This window comes from Saimiri boliviensis, chromosome 12 (genome assembly GCF_048565385.1).
Source record: "Saimiri boliviensis isolate mSaiBol1 chromosome 12, mSaiBol1.pri, whole genome shotgun sequence".
In the NCBI taxonomy this organism is placed as follows: Eukaryota; Metazoa; Chordata; class Mammalia; order Primates; family Cebidae; genus Saimiri; species Saimiri boliviensis.
In genome coordinates, this window is record NC_133460.1 from 68,654,253 (window position 1) to 68,670,855 (window position 16,603).

Here is a 16,603-nt window from a genome sequence, read left to right on the forward strand (position 1 = left end):
CATGAGCCACCATGCCCTGCTCATTGGTTTTTTTTTTTTTTTTTTTTTTTTTTTTTTTTTTTAAGTAGGGATGGGGTTTCTTCATGTTGGTCTCAAACTCCCAACCTCAGGTGATCTGCCCGCCTCAGCCTCACAAAGTACTGGGATTACGGGGATTACGGGCGTGAGCTACTGCGCCCAATTAAAGATTATTCTTTATACATTCTCATTGCCTCCTACCTCTCATTGATTACCAACTCCTATCAGTTTTTCCTCATATGCATTTAATACATCTACCTCTTTTTCTTTCACTGCCACTATCAGCTTTCACCTACACCCATGACATTTTCTTCTTTGAGTATTATTTTTTTCTCCTCTCTCCCTCTTCTTCATTCATAAGCCAGAGGGGAATTTTAAATTTGAAATCACATCAAATAATTAGCATGCTTGATCCCTTCAATGGTTTTCTACTGCTAAAAAAATAAAGCACATAATCTGTATCCTATTACTGGATTAGTGTTTAATTTCTTCACTTAGTATTTTACCTGTCTCTTACTTGTTATGATGCTCCCACTGTGGTGAGATAACTTTTATTCATATGTTTTCCATCTTTTAGGTCTTAATTTAAATGTCACTTCCTCAAAGAAGCCTTCCATGATTTCCTCTTCTCAGTATTACCCCTTTTATTATCTTGGAGCATCCTGATTTCTCCTTCACAGCACATTTGAAAATTTATAATTGTACTATTATCTGTTTCCCTCACTTAATTATAGGCTCAAATGGAGCAGAATTATTGTCGATTTTTTTGCCTACTTTTCTTCTTCTTCCATCACTTCTGTATGCCTAGCATCTTACACAGCCCCGTCACACTGGCCTTTAATAAATACTTGTTAAATGAAGAAATGAATAAAAAGAACTCATAGACGTAGGTAAAATATGTGTTGGGAATGTCTTTATGAGTCATGGGAAATTACTTATATTTGAGATTAATTCATTTAAAAAAATTTTAAAGGAAAATATTTTAAACTGCAGTTATATTAGTATCTCTAGAACACAGTACTTCCCAACTTGATTATTCAGAAGAATCATTTCAAAAAGACTCCTGAAATACTAAATTGACTGAAAACATAAGTCAATCATATATGCTTTTAAAAAGGTGAATTTAAATAATTAGCACATTTATTTGAAAATCATTTATTGTGAGGTGTGATCTGGCATGATGCCAGATCATAAGAAATAAAGAAACTATCAACATATAGTTTATGACCTTAAGTAATTACTAGACAACTAGTGAAGAAAGGCATATTATATTTTGGTTTGACAATACATTGACTTATATCATCTAATTAAACATCATTAAGTGTTTAGCACATATTCAAGTATCTCTTAAAACCTTACGGGTTATGTAGTCTAGACTGAGCTTTTCCATTTGATATATTTGGAGAAAATACTAATGATAGCATTATAGTAACTGCAAATGCCTGCATTTTGAATTTGTAAAACTGTAAAAAGCATATTAGATTTTATATTATTTTTCAGACATTATCCCCTTTCCTTTATATATTTAACAGTACAGCTTTAAAGAAAACTTATTTGTAAACAATTAAATTATTTACTTTTATATTTATCTATCATGCTTTTTGGTTGTCTTGGTGAAAGTTTTCCAATTTCATGGTCCAATTTCAGTAATTAATGCTTAGGTGCTTGCATTTTTATGCAGCTTCTGTTTATTTGTATGTGATTATTTTGACAATCATGTAAGTTGTGCATTTTTAATTTTGACAGTATTCACTCTCATTATTATGATTCTATATATTGCTGGTTTACTACCTATTTATCTTGAAATTTGACAGTGCCCTAGAAGAAACAAAATGTTCAATATATTTTACATCATATTCTTTTTTAGATCTCCTATAATGAGATAAATAAACCATTTCTTTGATCAATTTTAGCTTTTATTCACCTATGTCCCCCCTTAAAAAGGCTCACTTTATTTTCAGCTTTCTCATGTAGTAAATTTTGTCATAATGTTCCAGCGTAGTCCTCTGAGTAAAATAGTTGGATATTGCGATTTTTCATATACAGGGCCTCTTAGGGGAAAAAGTAACATTTAAATAGAACAGTAGGGATTTCTTAAAACCCTAGTAAACTTGCTCATCCATTTTGCAAAGGAAACAAACCAAAAAAGTACTATTGTGCAAGTCCTAATATATGTATGTTACATGTTATATTACTTTCTTGGCTAGATTATAATTTAATCCACACAGATTTTTATGTTTTATACTAAACTAAGTGCTCTAAAAATACATAAAATGAGTAAGACACAGCCTTAATCCTTGAGGAATTTACTGTATTTTGCAAGAAATGATTCTTTTTCACAGTAAAATAATCAGAAAACATCACAATTATTGAATTGTTAAATTTGATGAGGAAGACTAGAGCACCAATGAGAGTTCATCAAATGTGAGTGGGAATGATGATCTATTAAAGCTTTGCAAACCTGTCAAGATGTCTATTACTCTGACAGGCAGATGAAGATGATATGATGTTGGAGATGAAATGATATGGCCAAAGGCATGGAAATTTCATGAGGTATTAAAGATACCAGTTTGACTGCCACTGAAGAGAAGAAGAACTGAATGCTAAAAGATTTGCTTTTCTTTTACTAAGTCAAATATATGGTGGTTTATTCTTCCAGCCCCTCTATCATGACAGGCTTTTCTGTACTTTTGCAATGTATTTTTGTATTCTATAACATCACTTATATTTAAGATATCTCACTTTCTTATCTCCTTTCCTAGAGACGCTTCTGTTTCACATAAGTTATTCTTTCTGTTTATTTTACTCATTTTGTCAGAGTCCATCATCTGGTACAAATTAAGGTCTGAATAAATGAATCAGCTTATTTATAAATTAATTTCAGAGGCTTACCTTGCATAGCAGAGTAGTTTAGGTTTGGCATTGTATACAATAAGAAATTTCTTGAAGAAGTATGAAAGACTGGGTCCTTAAATTGATGGGTTAAAGCTAATGAGATGGAAATTGATGGAAGCCAACTCTGAGGAAATCTTTTTTTGAGAGTATAAGTTGAGCATGAGAGAATTTGATAGCATTAGAGCACTTAAGGTTCCATTTTCCAGTCTCAGAGTTTGAGTAATTAGAACTAATAAACCTCTAAAAAAGGTTTGTGAAGTTGCTGCAGGAAAGGAACAAGCCCTTTAAATAATCAGGCAATGAAAAGAAATTCTTTAAAGCCATCTTCTTGTTGTTTTATTCTGGCTTTTTATTGGAAAGAAAAAAATGCATAGATCAGAGAGATTCATCTTCAGGAAAATCATTGGTTCATAGAAATATTTAATAATGATGCTATTATTAATGATGTAAATATCTTTTGCCGAATTATACACCCAAAGTGATACATTTGCCAACCACCTACTCTACTGAAGTACTTGTCATCTTGGATTATTCTAGGATATGCCAAAAAGAAGAGGTAAAACTGGGAGCCTGCTATGCTTTTTAGTTTAAAGCATCACTAGTTCACATTAAGGTCAGAGAGAATAAATCTGAAAATAAATACATTAGTAATGCCCAATTTGCTTGACCAGTAGGTTACTGAAGAACTTCCTGAATTTTATTGACACATGAAGAAATAAAAAAAAAAGTAAAAGCAAACCCATTTTATCATTTTCCGATCAGAAATCACACTGAATAGTGAATGTCCAGTGATAATTTAATGAGCAGCAGTCCTGGGTTCAGACTGACTGCCAACCTGGAGAGACCCAATAGACCTCACACAGCTCCAAGTCCATTTAGCTTTAGTAAGGATACCAGATGGGCAATAATATAGCTTTTATGGCAATAGCATAGTGGAAGTCTTACCACCTTTAGATATAATAGCTTATGTCTTCAAAGTTATCTGCACTCAGTATGTGTTACCTACTGGCTACATATTACTGAGGAATTTAAAAATATTTTTTGTTATTTGTTACACTAACTTCTGTAATATCTAGTGCATTACAAATAGACATTAAAATACTGGCTATCACCAGTGTATATTTCATAGAGTAAGAAAATGGAATTCCCTCTACAAAGCAAATTAACAACCATAGATTTTCCTAAATTTAAAATACTATTTTTTCTATTTATACTCCACTACTACCTATTTATATGTGTTGATAGAGACATTCAGCTGGGTATATAAGTTTACACAAGTAAATTCGATTTCTTCTCTGGCAAATCTTTCTACATAGTTATTACCTAACTTGTAAGTTTTATGTTGCCTGTCCAGATAATATCTCTGTCCTAGAGATCAATATGCACTCAAATTTCATTTTTATCTAACTATATAAATGAATTTACAAATCCCTTATTACATGATAGAGCTGATGCAGAGAGATGAAATATTTAACACAGCACACTTTAATATCACCATATTATTTTCTCAACTTTCCTGGCAAAAACAGATTTTTCCTCCATATCATACATTTTACGTTACCAGGGTAGTCATTAGATACTCTTTTTCAGACAATTCTGCATCTGGTCTTTTAGCATAACCACAAACCATCCCCTAGGTATAAACTTTCACTAGCAAAAGCTTCTGCATATGATTACAGCACACCAGTCACTTTTCTTTTATGAAGCAATGCATTACTCATTCTTAGTGTGTCCAAACCTCACCAAAGTTACCATGTAGAAGATAAGTTTGTTTCCGCATTCATGAAAATATGATTGTGAGAGAAGAATAATAATGCCCGTACTTACAAATGACATCTTGGTATAGATTGGACATAGTTCCCAGAGATATGTCCCTCCTGACTTGATCCTCTAATATAGCCAACTACAACCCTTTAACTACATCAGAATTTATTATAATTATTTTTTCAGTAATCATTCCTGAATGATGCCAAGTTACTGAAAAAGAAAGTTCCTTACTATGCTTATTTAGGTTAATATGTTTGCCTAAAAGCCATCTCTACTTGATTCAGTTAACTAACTCATTTATTAAACTTCAAATCCTTCTTAGTTTTTTATGTCCAGTGTTGATTAAGGTGACTCAAGGATTGTTCCCGGATATGGTTTGGCTCTGTGTCCCCACTCAAATATCACATTGAGTTGTGATCCTTAGTGTTGGAATAGGAGCCTGGTGGGAGGTGATTGGATCATGGAGGCAAATTTCTCCCATGCTGTTCTCATGATAGTGAGTGACCTCTCATGATATCTGATGGTTTAAAAGTGTATGGCACTTCCCCTTTTGCTCACGCGCTCTCTCTCTCTCTCTCTCTCTCTCTCTCTCTCTCTCTCTCTCTCGTGCTGCATGTTAAAAAAGTGCTTGCTTCTCCTTTGCATTCTGTCATGATTGTAAGTTTCCTGAGGCCTCCCAGTCATGCTTCCTGTTAAGCCTCTGGAACTGTGAGTCAGTTAAACCTCTTTTCTTCATATATTACCCAGTCTGAAATAGTTTGTTATAGCAGTGTGAAAACAGACTAAGATCCTGCCTCTAATTGTACTAATATATATAGGTATGTATGGATTAAAATATATTGTATGCATACAGAAGCGTTATTTCTCCCAGAAGCTTGTAGATTAGGCATATTATACTTCTAGGTGAATTTCAACCTGAGTGTGCAAAAGAATCCTTATAATTTCCCTTGGGAATTTCTAGGAAGAAATCATCAGTGACATAGGGTCACCATGTAATTTTGCTCTTCGTTTTCTTGTTTACAATTCTGACTCCATAAACATGTATTTATATTCTGTTCCCCTGTTAACCACCTCTGGTGAGGCAAAAAAGAAAAATAGATTGGCATACTAGGAAATCAGCAAGAATGCCTTAAGTGATGTCATTTTTACACATATCTACACATGCATAAGATATGGATCTCAAGGCTTCAAAAGTAAAATTAGGATAAATATAACCAACAAAAAAATGCCCAAGTGATACAATCCTGTCCAATATTCTGGCGTAAGGAGACATTAACCCCAAATGATTCCAGTAAAATTTTCAAGTATATCTTGTACATTGATTTGTGCCAAATCTGTACAATTGTCCACCATTGGCTATTACTCATTACCACATCTGGAAGGAGCCACTAAGAAGATTATACTCTTGCTATGAAATGTTCTCTCAGAGAAAAATATGAAGATATCTTACCTCGAAATCTTTGTGTGCTCACCATTCCATATTCCACAGTTTCACCTTGTCTTCTATGTATTACTTTTATTAATACAAACAGCCTTTCATGGTGGGATCTGCTGATTAAATTCTACTGTTCATGTGTGGGTCTGGCTTTTATTTGCTTGCCAGAGCTTTCACATCTGTCCATTCATAGGAAGAAGGAGTAGGTTTACAAAGGTAGCATGGAGTTCATGAAGTTGATAGTGAAGTCCCTGAAAGCAGAATAATATACAGTGGTTTAAAAGAGAAAGAAACAAATAGTCAAGACCTAAACTTTTTAAACTGCATAAGAAGGCAGGAAAAAGAAAGTAAGTCAAATGATAAAACAATACTTGAACAAGTAGCCTGAATGGCATTTTATAATGTAACAGAAAAACAAAATGGATGAAGATGATCAAAAAAATCAGATGTGTGGATTAAATTTTCTTTGTTATTTTTGATAACGTTATTAAGTTATAATTTACATGTCATCATATATGTTATGTTACCAAAACATTGAGGGTTTGGTGTAGGTCCTGCTGCTTACTTCATAAAATGTCAATCACTGAGACAACAACTATTGCCAGAGAAGAAAACTTTAATCAGGTGCTGCAGCTGAGAACAGGAGATGAAGTCTCAAATCCATCTCCCCATATGATTAAAATTAGGGGTTTATATAGCATGGAAAAGGTGTAACTACATGTGCAAAAACAAATATTAGAGAAGAGAGGAAGAGTAGTTAGTAAACTGGAGTGATGACGGATGGATGAGAGGTCTGGCATCTCATTGTCTGGTTAGAGTTATCTGGTGAGTTTCAGTTTCTTGATTTCTAGGAGGTTTGAGGGTTACTTTCTTGAGGAAGACACTTACCTCATTACCTGGATACAGTTATCTGGTGAGTTTCAGTTCCTTGATTTCTAGAAGGGTTGAGGGTTAGTTTCCTGAGGAAGAAACTTGGATAAGACAAATGAAAGGTTCAAGCTTCAAGATAGGGTGGGGTTTGGGCATTTTCTGTGTTTACACATAAAACAGTAAACATAAGTTTCATGGAACAGTTGGGCTGGTTAGTAAATTTAAACAGTTGTGCAAAATGACCACAATCTGGTTCTATACATTTTTGTCACCTCAAAAAGTTCTATCACCCCAGAACTTTACTCATGACTGCTTGAAGTCAATACTCCCATTTCCAGCTCTAGGTACCCGCTGTTTTGGTTTGTGCTTCTAAAAGTTTTCCTGGTCTAGGAATTTTAAACTATAGAATCCCATAATGTATACCTTATCTTTTTATTTCACTTGGCCTTTTAAATAGCGTAATGTTTGTGTAGTTCATCTATACTCTGGTGTGAATCAATACTATATTTCTGTTTATTTGAAGTACTGAATAGTATCCATCATGTGAAAACAGCACATTCTACTTATCTTTTCACCAGTTGATGGGCATTTGAGTTGGTTCCAGTTTAATGTGACTCCAAATACTCTGTAGAAGCCTATTTTTGGATATCTATATATCTATATATAACTCCAAATATACATATCTCTCTCCAAATATATATATCCAAATATGTATATCTCCAAATATATATGTCTCTCCAAATATATATATATATGTATATATGTATATATATATATAAATCTTGAGGTGTTATAATTTATATTTTATATTAATTTATAAATTTATATTTTATAAAGATAAATAAAATTCATATTGTATATCATATTTTATTTGGCATATATATATAATTCATTATATACATATATAAAATTCAATTGTGTTGAAATAATGACGTGTCCTACTCTGTGGGGGGGACGTGAATCATCTGGAGGACTTGAATCATCCTTTTGTCCAGCATCTCTAGGACGCCTATACTTCCTGCCCATGAGTCACTTAGAAGCTCTCTCTGTTACTAGATTATCTGTGGTGGTACCCTTGTTTTACATAGCAGTGGTCCCAAAGCACAGGAGTAGTGATTTTGGCAATTTGTATATATCAAAGAGAAGCTACGACAGTGCTTCCTTTTAGTGAAAAGGTGAAAGTTCTCATCTTAATAAAGAAAAAAATTTATGCTGAGATTGCTAATATCTATGTGAGGATGAATTGTCTATCCACGAAATTATGAAGAAGGAAGAAACACTCATGTTAATTTAAATATTTCCTTCAAATCGAGTCTTTTCTCTCTTGAGGGAAATATTTACTAGTTAATTTATCCATATTTGTATTACTTATTGAATAATTTGATATTATTTCTATACAAGGGCAACTCTACCACTTTCAAAGCAATGTCTTTGCCTATTGTAATGAAAATTATATATTACATTATTGTATTAATGGTTATATGTTATCTCATACCAAGATTTCAAAGCACTATAATCCTAGAAAAATAATCAAAAATAAAAGAGTAGTTAACCATTAAACTATTTTTCTATAATATTTAGGATCCTTATGGGTGAAAGACCTAATTTCAAAATAAATTAGCATTTTCTAAAAATTTAGTTATTTTGATCTCTTAAAAAGTGGTAAATCTAGCTTCAGGCATTACCAGAAACCATTTCATCAGTCATATTTTCTGCTTATTTCTTGACATGTCTTCTCCTGTGTATCTTAGGTACATCCAATGAAGACAGGAAAACTATCAGAAGCACCAGATATAAATTTACCAGTTTAGCCCGAAAGAAAGAAAGAAAAAAAAAAAAAAAACACTCTTTTCCAGTAGTTATAGGAGTCACCTTGACTATACCCACTTGAATAAACTGCCAATTTTTCTACCAAACAATTTCCAGGCATGAGATGCCTGTCACTATAGCTAAGTGTCAGCTCCATCCAAACATGGACTGTGAAAAGAATTAATTGCTCTCCAAAGGAAAATAAGGGACTTTTACCAGAAGCAAGAAGCAAGATGCCCAAAAGGCAAAAACATCAAATGATCAACACATTCATGCCTTATCAAGTCAGTCATAATTCGTTTATAATAAAAATATATTCATATAAAATAATGTTTATACTATTGTATTACAGTTTGTAATAGTCTTGCATATGGTTTATATCAACTGTGACTTTAATTCTTTGTGTCATTTTTGATGCTCCAATTTGAATGTTTTAGTTCAGCTTATATGCAATTCAATCTTCTTTATATTTGTCCTGTTATATCAAGCTGTATTTTTTCTCAGAACCAGGAAGGAACAATTGAAGAGAGTAGTAAACTGTGGCCACAGTTTAAAATAAAACATTAGGAAAAACTTAGATTATTTTGGGACAGTGTAGGGGATCGACCATGATATGATTTGACTGTGTCTTCACCCAAATCTCATCTTGAATTCCCACATATAGTGGGAAGGTTCTTGTATGAGGAGTTGAATCATGGGGACAAGATTTTCTCTTGCTGTTCTCATGATAGTGAGTCAGTCTCAGAAGATCTGATAGTTTTTTAAATGAGAGTTTCCCTACACAAGCTCTCCTCTCTTGTCTGCTACCATGTGAGACATGCCTCTGATTTTGTGCCATGATTGTGAGACCTCCCCAGCCACATAAAACAGTAATTCCAGTAAATCTCTTTCTTTTGTAAATTGCCCAGTCTCAGGTACGTCTACAAGAGCTGTGTGAAAATGAACTAGTGTAGTAAATTGGTACCTGTAGAGAGGGGCACTGCTGAAAAGATACCTGAAAGTGTTGAAGCAGTTTTAGAACTGGGTAACAGGAAGAGGCTGGAACAGTTTGGAGGGCTCAAAGACTGGAAGATGTGGGAAAATGTGGAACTTCCCAGAGCCTTGTTGAACGGCTCTGTCCAAATGCTGATAGCAATATGGGCAATAATGTCCAGCCTGAGGTGATCTCAGAGGGAGATGAGGAACTTGTGCGGAATTGGAGCAAAGGTGACTCTTGTTACGTTTTAGCAAAGAGACTGTTGGCATTTTGCTTCTGCCCTAGAAATCTGTGAATCTTTGAATTTGAGAGAGATGATTTATGTTATCTGGTGGAATAAATTTCTAAGCACAAAAGAATTCATGATGTGACATGGCTGCTGTTAAAGACATTCAGTTGTATAAGAGAAGCAGAACATAAAAGTTTGGAAAATTTTCAGCCTGACAAAATGATAGAAAACAAAATCCCATTTTCTGAGGATAAATTAAAGCCAGCTATAAAAATTTGCTTAAGTAACAAGAATCCGAATATTAACTCCCAAGGCAATGGGGAAAGTATCTCCAGGCACTGTCAGAGGTCTTCACAGTAACCTCTCCCATCAAAGGCCCAGAGGCCTAGGAAGAAAAAATGGTTTCATGGGTTAGGGGCAAGGTCCTCATTCTGTGTGCAGCCTAGAGACTTGATGCCCTGTTTCCTAGACATTCCAGTCATGGCTGAAAGGGACCAACATAGAGCTTGGGTTGTGGCTTCAGAGGGTGCAGATTTGAAGCCTTGGCAACTTTAACATGGTGCTGAGCCTTCAGGTGCACAGAAGTCACAAATTGAGGTTTAGGAACCTCTGCCTAGATTTCAGAGGATGTATGGAAACACCTGGATCCCCAGGCCAAAGTTTGCTGAGGGGTAGAGCTCTCCTGGAGAAACTTTGCTAGGGCAGTGCAGAAGGAAAATGTGGGATCAGAGCCCTCACACAGAGTCCCTGCTGGGACACTGCCTAGTGGAGCTGTGAGAAGAGTGCCACCGTCCTCCAGAGCCCAGAATGGTAGATCCACCAATAGCTTTACAGTGCGCCTGCAAAATGTGCAGACCCTCAGTGATAGCCCTTGAAAGCAGTTGGGAGGGAGGCTTTATCCTGCAAAGCCAAAGGGGCAGAGCTGCTCAAGACCATGGAAACCCACCACTTCCATCAGTGTGGTCTGGATGTGAGACATAAAGTCAAAGGAGATCATTTAGGAGCTTTAAAGATTTGACTGCCCCTCTGGATTTCAGATTTGCATGGGGCCAGTAGCCCCTTTGTTTTGGCCATTTTCTCCCATTTGGAATGGCTTTATACCCAATACCTGTACCTCCATTGTATCTAGGAAGTAACTAACTTGCTTTTGATTTGATGGGTTGATAGATGGAAGAACTTTGGACTGTGAACTTTTGAATTCATGCTGAAATTCAGACTTTGGGGAACTGTTGAGAAAGCATGATTGGTTTTGAAATGTAAGAATATTAGATTTGGAAGGGGCCAGGGCTGGAAGGGGCCAGGGCTGGAATGATATGGTGTGGAGGTATTCCCACCCAAATCACATGTTAAATTTCCACTTGTTGTGGGAAGTACCCAGTAGGAAGTAACTGAGTTATGGGGGCAAATCTTTCCCATGCTATTCCCCTGATAGTGAATAAGTCTCACAAGATATGGTGGTTTTTAAGCAGGAGATTCCCTGCACATGCTCTCTTCTCTTGTCTGCCACCATATGAGATATGATTTTCACCTTCTGCCATGGTTGTGAAGCTTCCCCACCCAGGTAGAACTGTAATTCTAATAAATCTCTTTCCTTTATAAATTGCCCAGTCTTGGATATGTCTTTATTAGCAGCATGAAAACAGACTAACAAATATAGGGACATTTGAAATATGCCCATGTTGAAATACCGAGAGGAAGGAATTGTGAAAGGTGGGTTAAAGTTCCCCAAGTACTGTAAAACATCCTGGAAAAGAAAAAAAGACTAATAGCTCAGTATTTCTTACCTTTTAGATATCACAGTGTTTCCATAAACACTTTAAAGTCATAGATTTGTTTTTACTTTCGTCTGAAACTTGTAAGTAAAACATTGGGTTCTCCACATAAATAAATGCCCTTTTCATTTGGGAGGCAGCAGATTTCTCCACTAAATTAGAAAAGAGCTTCATATATCTTCATCTTGTAGATGCTATCTACTAATCACAGAGTCATTAACTATAATTGAATAAAATTCCTGCCATAGCTTAGCTCCAAAATTAGCATCTACAGCTCCATTCAACATCCTCTAACAGACTTCAGAAGGAGACATCTACTATGTAATATCGTTGAGGGTTTTTTTTTTTTTTTTTAAGTCTTGAGTTTTCAGGATCTTACATGGAAGACATTATTATGTTTTGGATATTCAGAATCAATGTCTCAGCTCCTTTTCTGATCGTGGACTCCCATTGCTTTCTTAAAAATACCTTTGTTAGCATATATGCAAACAAATTATGTTGACTCATAACCCATTATTTTATTATTTAGTACTAAAAGACTGAAGAATAGTGTTATTTAGATAACTTAAACATAGAATTCTTGTTTTATCTACTTGTTAAACTTTCTACCTGCTAATAATTTCTGCAGAGCTAATTGTGTCCCTTGAATACCTGAGCTCAACTGTGGTTGACTGGCTCTGCAATTTAGGGTATTTCTATCTCCTGTGCTTTGCACTACTTGTTGGTATTTCTAGCATCTCCCAGATGGGTACCTTTCTCAGTGTAATTATCATCTAGCTTATCCTCCCTTCCAACATCATTTATGAAAATGTTAAATAAGACCAGCTATAATACCAACATCCCTGAAGCATACGCCTTAACACCTTTTCTTAACTTGAGGCATTGCCATTTATCATTACATTATTTTAGCCAATTTAAGTTCCAGGAAAAATGTTAATATTGAATCCAATTTGAGCTAAATTTTAATTAAGATTTCTGGAGACATTTTAAGTGACTTAACTATAATCAAAATTGATATCTCCTTTGCTACCCCCATTCTCTTATTTTCTAATTTTATCCATAGCAAAAGAGAATTAGTTTGTCTAGCTTCAGTAATTCTCTATAAATATGTGTCATTCATTTTGACTGTTTCTGCAAATAGTTTTCTTCCCCTTTTCCTTTAGGAGTATGTCTGTCAGGTTTATACAAGTCCCAGAATCATGGCATAACATGCCTTTCCTTCCAGCAGCCATATCTGTCCACTCGCAAATGCCCAGTGTCAGAACTTAGTTGCATTAATGCCATTTCCATTTTCATTCTCAATTATTTTTTGCTATTTCTGTTAACATTATCACTCTAAACATGACATATAATAAAAAATAGAATATGCATAATATAACCCCTTCACCATAGTGCAGTGTCTAAAGTACTTTGTTTACATTCATTGAGGATATTAAGCATGAACTTTTGAATGGGAAATGAATTAACATGGTGTTCCTGAAATTGAATTCAAGTTTCAAGGTTAATACGCATGTTATATTTGATCAAGGAAGGTATGCCAGTGTCTTCACCACATTTTCAAAGAAGTCTGAAAACTATAAAAACTACTTCTATTTAGGAGTAATGCATTGAAAATCTAAGTATATAAGAAAATATAAGTATATAAAACATTTCTACAGTTTAATTTACTACAATTATGTGTGTTTTCTTTATTCCACAGAAAACTTTTAATTATATTCCTTCACGTATAAATTGAGGACACCTTTCTTTCATTATTCACATTTTGTATAATTAATACAGAAAATACTGTTGATGTATGTAAAATGCTTACTATAAAATTTCCTGCTAGAATCTCTTTTTACCTCTTTATATTCATCAGCAAGTCAAATAGCCATCTTTAATAAATCACTGTTGCTTTAGTGTTGCTTGATGAAGTTAATTATTGTTATCTTTTCACATATAGTAACCACAATAAGGTCTTCATTTGATACTAGTTGCTTCAAAATCATTCCAGTTATATGTAAGTTACCTGTATAGAGGTTTACATGCCTAATTTCAAGGGTCCTGAATAGATTTGTTTTCCTCAAAGAAACATTTATCAGGCTATGTTACCCTTGATATTCTACAATGGAGGATGCATTTGTTTAACTGATGAATTGTTAATATTCTGTGACTTACCAGTCCTTTGTAAATCAGGGGGTGCAAGGTAATCTTTCCTAGAGCAATTGTAAACAAAAGGGACACAAAGACAAGAGAGTCTCTGGGAGGTAAGGAAGAGAACATTATGAAAGGAAAAATGAGAGTAAAAGGAAGGATGGGAGTAACAGAGGCAATCTATACCTACTTCATTTTTTCCAAGTTCAGTCTGTTTTAATATTAGTTTATTTATGTGTTAAGAACACAAGGTAAGACAGAAAAAAAAAATTAAATTTCCTATAGGGATATTAGATTTTCTGTTAGGGCTTTCCACTTTTTCTCTTTATTAAGTTAAAGATAAGCCTTCAAGATCCAAAAGTTTATTTCTTATCACTCTCATGAAGAAAGAGAAAACATCCTTATTATTCTGATGGCTTCAGTAATGTAACGGGACACAATAGCCTCGATTAAAAAAAAATAAGAGTATATTTGTTAGGGAAACTTGTGTTTATTTCTTTGAAAGCAAGCTCCTTTTGTTGGGAGAAAAAATGGTGTGGTGGTGAAAAGTTGAGTCCCAAGAGGATTTATGTTGTGATTTTCAATTCCAGCTCACTGCAGTCGACGCAGACGAAGGGTCAAATGGGGAAATCACATATGAAATCCTTGTTGGGGCTCAGGGAGACTTCATCATTAATAAAACAACAGGGCTTATCACCATCGCTCCGGGAGTGGAAATGATAGTCGGGCGGACTTACGCACTCACTGTCCAAGCATCGGATAACGCTCCTCCTGCAGAGAGAAGGTAATTTATACTAGAATCAATGCAGTCTTTTCATTGGGCTCTTTAACCCTATAATTAAATTTCAGAAGCATAGCAAGTATTCTTTTATCCTATAAACATCTACATTAGATCAGAAAATCAGAGGCCAGATTCTCAGGAACTACAGGCATATTCTGATTTGGTTTAACAGTGGAAAAAGGACAATCTCAGAGGCCTATTTCCAATTTCTTACGGAAAAGTAAGGCTGCAGACAGAGAAAGAAAGGCTCTTTTCTTCAAAGAAATTAATAGATGTGTCAGTGGCATGTAATGTCTTAGGATTTCAAGGTTATTTCTGAGTGTATAAATGATTAATAGTTACATAAAATTATATATGTATATACACACAGAGAGCAAGCTAAAATATTTCCTACTACTACAATTGCATCTTTCTGATCTCCTACCTGAGAAATCCCTTTTGTTATTTATCATTTCCAGATTTTCAGTATCATTCCAAGAAAATAGGAATAAATATTAAAGTACTCCTTCACTTTGCTAGTTTTTTTTTTTTTTTTTTCATTTTCATTCATGATGTATTCTGGGCTTCTCTCCATGTAAATTCTAGATAAATCCTTCAAATTCTTTTTTTTTTACAGTTATGTAACATTCCTTAATAAATATGTAAACCTATGGAAGTCTATTATTGATAAAATTTACAATTTTAGTCTCTTTTACTGACAGTGGAGAAATAGATAACATTGAATATGCATCAGTTTGAATGTGTGCAAGTATATCAGTTTCTTATATTGTCATGTTAAGCCCAGATTACAGTTATTCTACATTTTCTCCTCATGTTTATGTGGATTCATATTGTATATTTAAATCTTTGTTGTATTTGGGATATATGCTGGTATACAGTAAGAGGTATTAATATAGCCATGGTTTTTTTCCAGTCGAGTACTCTGTGGTCCCCACACAAGACACTGAATAGTTCATCTTTTCCTCACAAATTTTAGATGTTTCATTTGTTATATATTCTCTTACATATTTTGATTTGTATCTAGATGTTCTATTCAATTCTATTATTTATATTTTATGCGCTATTACCACAGAATTTTAATGGTTAAGGTTACATAGTATGCCCTATCCTCCGGTGCTACTAACTTAACTCAATGCAATTTTCCCTCAAATAATTTTTCTTCACCTTCTGTTAAGTTTTTTTCTTTTATGTTAACTAAGCTAGTTCAATGTATTCATTGTTGTTTTAATTGTATTTTTATTAGAAATGCAGTAGATTTATAAATTAATTACTTAGGAATATATTATATACATTTGATGCTGAATCTTTCCAAGAACATTTCGTATTTCCATTTGTCTATGCATTTTTTGTGTTCTTTAGCAGGTTTTTTTTCTTTTTATTTAAGTTCTGTACATTTCTTGTTTGATCTTTTTCTATGTCTTTTGTTTTAATTGTAAACAAGCTCCCTACCATGCCCTGCCCAGACGAGTGGCACAATCCCAGCTAACTGAAGCCTCAAACTTGTGAGCTCATGCAGTCATTCACCTCAACCTCCTAGTAGTGGGCACTGCAGGTTCATGCCACCAATCCTAGCTAATTTTTTTTTTTTTTAATTGTAGAATCAGAGTTTTGCTATGTTGCCCAGACTTGTCTCAAACTTTTGGCCCCTAGTGATCCTCCCACTTTGGCTTCCCAAAGTGCTGGGATTACTGGCATCAGCCACCATGCCTGGCCTCCATTTTCTTTCTTTACTTTCATTTGCTAGTATACTTCCTATAAAAATACCTTACTTGTTTGTGACTTGAATGAGGCTGCCTTACTGTTTCCCCATTACATTTGTCTATGGTTTTAAAAACTATTAATCTGTTAGGAAAATACACATCTATTTCTATTTTATTGACTTTTAAAAATAGTAATAATACTTTTGTCAGATCAAATA

General features: G+C 34.3%; 1 protein-coding gene across 1 annotated transcript in view; it reads left to right on the forward strand.

The window, feature by feature from the left end:
• The window catches only part of PCDH15 (protocadherin related 15), a 1,717,060-nt gene that overhangs the window by 1,384,253 nt on the left and 316,204 nt on the right, over positions 1-16,603 (forward strand). The window contains exon 22 of the mRNA XM_074382505.1: positions 14,495-14,688. Coding sequence (XP_074238606.1) covers positions 14,495-14,688 — 194 coding nt within the window. The remainder of the gene's footprint in view (positions 1-14,494; positions 14,689-16,603) is intronic.